Genomic DNA, 6248 nt, shown 5'->3' on the forward strand with positions numbered 1-6248 from the left:
CCACCTTCCTTCCTGGCTCTTGGGTGTGAACTAACTGGACGTACAAGGGAAGTTCTGTAGCTCAGCTGAGATGTTGCTGCAGGTGACAGGACTCTGTGGGGAGGTGTCCAGGAGTTAGGTCTGGCCCATCTCCACACTATGGCCTCCTTGACAGTGTCTCCTTTCTCTCTCGACGCCCTCTTTTGGAACTGATATGTTACAAGGCCTAGTCTGGTACCTTAAAACCCGAGTTTAATGTGTAATTGTAAGATTGTGACATTTTGCGTATACATCGCCCTGGGACTTCCCCATTTCTTTGATGTTCCAGCACTGTGAGAGGAGGATTCTGTCTCTTTAAGCCCCACAGTCTGGGGACGAGAGTTCCCAGAGTGACATGAGCAGGCCTGGATGAGAAGCCGGTGAAGACTAAGGAGGGATTGGATCAGATGGAACAGCTATCCCCTGTCCCCTCTCACCTAGTAAGGTCAAACACAAGAAAGGGACAATGGAATTATTATAACGCTACAACCCCCTCTACAGGGGGTCCATGCTGAGTTTGTTCTTCCGCAGGACATTCAGCCAAATGTGAGTGAGAGTCGTTTTCCTGTCTTTCCATCCCAACTTGGTGGGTTCTATACCAGCTGTCGGTTCATTTTTCGGATTCTATTTATGTATCAGCATATCCTCTTCCTCCCATTGTCTGTCCATTCCTCTGTGTTGGTGTGGCTTTCTTCTCCTGTTGTTGGGGGGGGAGGAGGAAATGAGTAATTTTCCATTCTTTCTTGAAGCCCTCCAGTATTACCTAATTCTCCCCTTGTCTTTCCTTGATGTCTTACTAGCATTTCCTCGACTCCTTTCTCTCTGTGAGCCCACCCATGGGCCCCTGAGCTAAAGACTTGTGGGAAATAGCAAGTCATAGCACAAACTAAGAGAGGTTAAAGTGGAAATCAAGAAAAAGTGCTGATATGAGAAACTGAATGCTTTTTCTCCAAGGAACGGTGGGTAGATAAAGTGGCCTCTTAATGCTGTCATTCAAAGGAAGCAAAGCTAAACCACTGCCTAAACACCCAGCAAAGGGAGCTGAGACATATGAGCTGAGACAAAATTTTCACAAGGTTGTTTTGGATCATATAAACATTTACTCACATCCAAAGAATATTTTCTGAGAACATAATACAGTAACAGTGTTAAGAGCCTGGGACCGATGCAGGATGCCAAAGCAGCATCAGGAAACAAATTCTGGTGAGGAGACCAAAAATCAGCAAAATTTTATATAGATAAAATGTTCCACCCTCAGGTATTACTTGCCGTAAGCCACACGAGGTAGAAAAGAGACTCAGAGTGGAAGAGAAATTCAACTCTAAACAGGGTGTGAAGGGGGTGAGCTAAGGAGAGGGGTGGGCAAGGCCAGGCATGTCTGGGAAAAGCCCTCCATGTGGATGTAATACGGGACAGTCAAGGCCTTGGAGCCTTGCAATGTCTGCTCGCCATGTTGGGGGAACATGTGGTGGCCAGTGAGAGTGGACATGAGGGAATCATGGGGGAACAGAAGGGAAGGAGGTCTGGGCGGTGATGGGGGGCCTCCTAATGAAAGGCTTTCATACTGGAACTTTCATTCTTCTATAGATTCACTTTCAACAGTCTGAGGTCAGGGACAGGCGAGGCGACGATGGGGAAGTCAAAGAAACAAGAAGGTCCGGAGAGTCTGTATATGCGTAACATGACTGAATACCATTTATTTAGAAGGTCAGCCCAGGTAGGGGGCATTGCCCTCATGCAGAGCGGCAATGACAATTGCTGGCGTCGGGTAGGAAACGGCAGGTGGAAAGGAGTCAGGAACGGGTGTGTTTTAGAAGGGTCAGCAGGAGCTTCTGATGGTGGATGAACGGATGAGAGAAGGCTAGCCCTTTAGAGGATCCCCAGCGTGGTAACCTGCAACTACACAGACCCGTCATTAACAGAGGAGGGAAGTGGAGTGTTGTTGCGTCATGGATGAGGAAGACTCGAACATGGCACTTTCCCTAGAACAAGACCACAGCTCACTCAGGGAGATAGTGAACTCTGTTAGAATTCAGCAGCTCAGATTAGCCTCGCCTACTATGAAAGGAAATAGCCACACGGGGGCAGCAGAGAACCAAGAGTACAGCCAGGCCAGAGGGAAAGGAGGGGATCCACGCAAGTTTGAGTTTGCTTTGCTTTTGTTTTTCTCAGTTTTAATTGTATGTTTTTGTATTTTGTATTGGTTGGCTGGAGTTTGGCTTTTGTATGTTTGTGGTGGGGGGCGGGGTGAGCATCACCCATGTGATTAACTCAACCCATCCTAGGTCCTCCAGGATTCACCCCTACCTCAATTACCACATTATTTACCCACCTCCTTCTGGTATGTCTGTATAGGAAGCTCCTGCCTACGTGAATGTAGCTGAACCCCAGATCCCTCTCCTCACTTGAGCTCCTTCCATTCCTCTCCACGCCAAGTAGTGGGGATGGTGCTCTCCCAGACACTCGGGGGGTGTGTATCCACATAATCCTTTCTCTCGGCCTCTCCACCGCCATTGCTGCAACTTCCTACTCCAAGTTCACTCCCAAAGCACATGCTTCTGTTTCCATCACCACCTCCGGAGCCCCGCCCACCCCGGTGACCTCATCTGGAATGATCTGAGAGAGCCTCCCAGAGGTGATGGCTCTGCCCTGGACCTTCCACAGGCTTGCTTAAAATAGACACCAGCAGCGATCCTCGATCCTCTATTGGGGAGCTCTGCCCAGGCTGTTTCTCTACCCCGCCTGCCTCGGCTTCCTTACTCCTGCCTCCCTTGAGGAAAAAGCAAACTCCTAACATGGCAGGCTTTCTTTGACGTGACTCTGGTACCCTCTCTATGCTCCTTTCATCCTCTGACTGCCCATCCCTTACTTTCCTTATTCCCCAGCAGACGTCTGCTCTTCCTGGAACCTCTCTCACATCAGTGTGCCGTATTCCTAGCTACGAACCAAGCCAGTACTCGCCCCCCTGACCTCTTACATGCCATGTTCTTTCCAAGATCTTCTCCTGCTTCGGGACTTCATTTTGTCACCACCTCCCGTTCATGTTGCATTTCCCCACCGCAAACATTTTACTAATCCTCAGCCATGACTTCATATTCATAGACCGCTCTTTATACTGGTGAGGAGAAAAAGAACTGGGAAATGGTGATTTTAAGTCTCATCTTGTTATTGCAATTTTATTGCCATAAATGGGTCAGAAACGAGTTATCTCTTACCAGAGAGAATGTTAAAAGCTGGTGGTGTGCAAATGCTGGTAATCAAGCATAATAAATCAACGAACACAGAAAACAGGCTACGGCCACCGAAACTATCCTTTCAGGTTAGTGATCTCTAAAGGAAAGCAATGAACTTCCTCCATGGGACAGAACCCGTGAACCTTAGGGAGGAGCTGGCCTGGGAGTTTGGCAGAAGTACAATTCACTCCCAACTTACTCACACAAGCCTTGAAATTCATTTACTCTTTTTCTAGGCAATATTTACTGTTTCTATCTTCCTCAAGAGATGTTTAGCGTCATCAGCCACCACGTTAAGGAATTTTGAATGCAGATTGTAGGCTTTGAAACCCTGGATGACAGAAGACGAAGGGCCTCCTTTCACGGCACAAAAAGCTTCAGCACAGTTTATAGATTTTGCCACTATGCTGTCATCCTTTACAAGGGACCAGAAGTCCAAGCTCTTGAGGTGGCCCCTGATGTCTTGCACGGGTGTATCCAGCTTTTCAGCAATCTCTTCAATCGATTCATCATCCAAGCCAAAATAGCTTCGGTACCCCTTCAAGCACTGTTCTTGCTGAGGCAAGTCGAAGCCCATCAAGAAGGTCATGCAGGGGATGAAGGCTAGAGCCGCCGACTTCAAGGCCTCCATCCAGATCTTCTCCTGGAGAAAACTTCTCTTTATCTCAATGGAAGCATCACTGATACTGGGCAACAGCAGTGCAAACATATGACGCTTGTGGCAAGGGACCTCCTTCAGGAGCGTCTCCTCCAGCTTTGGGAAATCAAAACGATCCAGATCAAAGTTGGAGATCAAGAAGATGCGTGGTTCAGACACTCCAATGTCACTGAGGTTAGCCAGACAGTAGTCTCTTATCTGCTGAAGGACTCTGTCCTTTTTGAAGGTTGTGGGTTTGGTTTTCTCTTCATTAAACAAGTCACTGTCCACCTTGGTTCTCACAAAGTAGAACTTCTTCCCCGCATCCTTGATTTTCTGAGCCAGGCGAGCATCATTGATGGTGAACCGAGAAGAAGAAATGATGACAAAGAAGTCATAGTTATCAAATCCCACTTTGTCTAGATAAGTGTCTGGGAGGAAATTGGGAGTCCCGGTCCCTGGCAGGTCCCAGAAGGTCACTTTGGGGTATTTTGGATGTTGATAAGGGGTTTTATGCTTAGTGGTCTCCACAACCCCGACATCGGCTGCCTCTTCTGCTACGTGACTCAACCCTCTCAGGGCATTTATAAAACTGGACTTGCCAGTCCCCGACTCCCCAATCACAGCCACCTCCAGGACAGCATTTTCTGCAGCAGCAATTACTTCCTGAATCTTGCTCACAACATCAGTCAGTCTTCCCTCCTGGAGGGCTTTTTGAATAGCTGTGAGAGTTTCTGGAGAGATCATGCCTCCCACCTTACTGATTAATGTAAAGTAATGAGGCAGAAATTGCTCTGCTAACTGTTGGAAATTCTTTTCTGAAGCATTCTTCAGGAAGTTTAAGATGAACTGATCCATGGCAGTTTCCTCGGGAGGTCTGTGAGAAAGAAGAAAGACTGAAGAGGTAAGAAAAGAGGGTTGGTAAAACAGAAACCCATCCCTCAAGGCACACTAGCCCCTGTGGGCCATTCCTGTCCTCACAGATTGATTCTTGTCGATGGAACTCATCTATATTCCTGGTTAGTTTACTCGTCTCAGCTGGAGAAGACACACCTTTTCTCTATCTTACTGGTTTCTGCATTTCAGATTCAGGAGAGAGTAACCATCCTTGCACTGTCATAATGATCTCAAAGACAGACGTGTGCATCATAACCCTGGAATCTGTGAATATATAATTTACACACCAGAGTGGGTTGGCTCCAGTGATTAACAGTTCTTAGCTGGGGCCAATACTTTGTGTTATCCAGATGGGCTCAGTTGCAAATTGAACTAATTACTGGCTTCCAGGACTAAAAGAGAATAAAGTTCTGTTGTTTCTGTTGCTGCATAATAACTGTCCATATTCATGGCATAATAACTGGTAATATTTCCACACAGGCATACAATGGCCAGTCAATTTAGCATACCCAACACCTAAATACACTAATACATTAGGGTTCCTAATACAGGAACAAAGGGTTTAGTTAACGGAGAGCAAGTGTCTCCCTCCTCATTGCCTATAACCCTGACTGGTCAGGAAGCCGAGGCAGAAGGGCAGCAAGTTCAAGGCCTGCCTGGACTCCAGAGGGAGTTCATGGGCAGCTTGAGCAAATGGGGAAGACTACTGCAAAATCTGCAGCATGAAAGCAAAACACCCTAAGGCAGGATGTAATCAAGTCACTCCTGTGAACACTCAGGACAAAGGAAGGCCTCCATTGCAGGCCAGGTCTCTCTCCTGCCTCTCGGGGAGGGCTTCTTGGTGAGAAGTGTCTGCCTCCCCCACTAAGGCAAATCTAAATAAGGTGATGGAGTCCGGGTTTTGAACATCAGCTCTACACACACATAGTCCACATGCAACTCTACGAACAAGGAACAGGACCCAGAAGCTGCTGAAGGAGGAGAAGCCGACCTTCTCAAGAAGTGCCAGAGACGCACCAAGCCAAGCTGAAGTTCCGTTGCCCTTGGGAATGTGCAGTGAAATTACTGCACGCAGCAGGGTGAAAGATGTTTCCTTCTCAGAGGGGCTATAAAGCCATAGCTGTGTAGGTCAGCGGAAAACGGACCCACGCCAGCGAGAGCTAAGGGAGGTGTCTCCCGCGGGTCTAACCACTGTTTTTGTAAGACACTTGGGAGTCCTACATTACCAGGGAAGGCCCTCAAGTGAATCATAGAGACCGGGATCGATGCCAACAGCAAGAGGTTGATGGAAACCAACGTGTTCGGGTCTCCTGCACCGTAAGGAGAGGCCACCCCGAGGAACAAAAGCTTTGGGTTTCTATAGGCGAACTTTGGAAATAGCAGCAGGGCAATTTTTCATTGGTGGATATTTTGGGGTCTGGCTACGAGCTTCGACCTTCCAGCAGGGAGAGTTGCCAGTGTGT

The 6248-nt window shown here is 47.8% G+C and overlaps 1 protein-coding gene across 2 annotated transcripts in view; it reads right to left on the minus strand.

Annotated features, from left to right (window-relative positions):
* Window positions 1-1691: 1691 nt before the first annotated feature.
* LOC110551039 (interferon-gamma-inducible GTPase 10-like) overlaps window positions 1692-6248 on the minus strand; it is a 7578-nt gene continuing 3021 nt past the window's right edge. The window contains exon 2 of one of the 2 annotated variants that reach the window (XM_021641370.2): window positions 1692-4765. In XM_021641370.2, coding sequence (XP_021497045.1) covers window positions 3484-4746 — 1263 coding nt within the window. In that variant the 5' untranslated portion in view covers window positions 4747-4765 and the 3' untranslated portion in view covers window positions 1692-3483. Of the gene's footprint in view, window positions 4785-6248 lie in introns of both variants that reach the window. The other variant, XM_060363795.1, reaches the window with a different exon arrangement.

This window comes from Meriones unguiculatus, chromosome 11 (assembly GCF_030254825.1).
Source record: "Meriones unguiculatus strain TT.TT164.6M chromosome 11, Bangor_MerUng_6.1, whole genome shotgun sequence".
NCBI lineage: Eukaryota > Metazoa > Chordata > Mammalia > Rodentia > Muridae > Meriones > Meriones unguiculatus.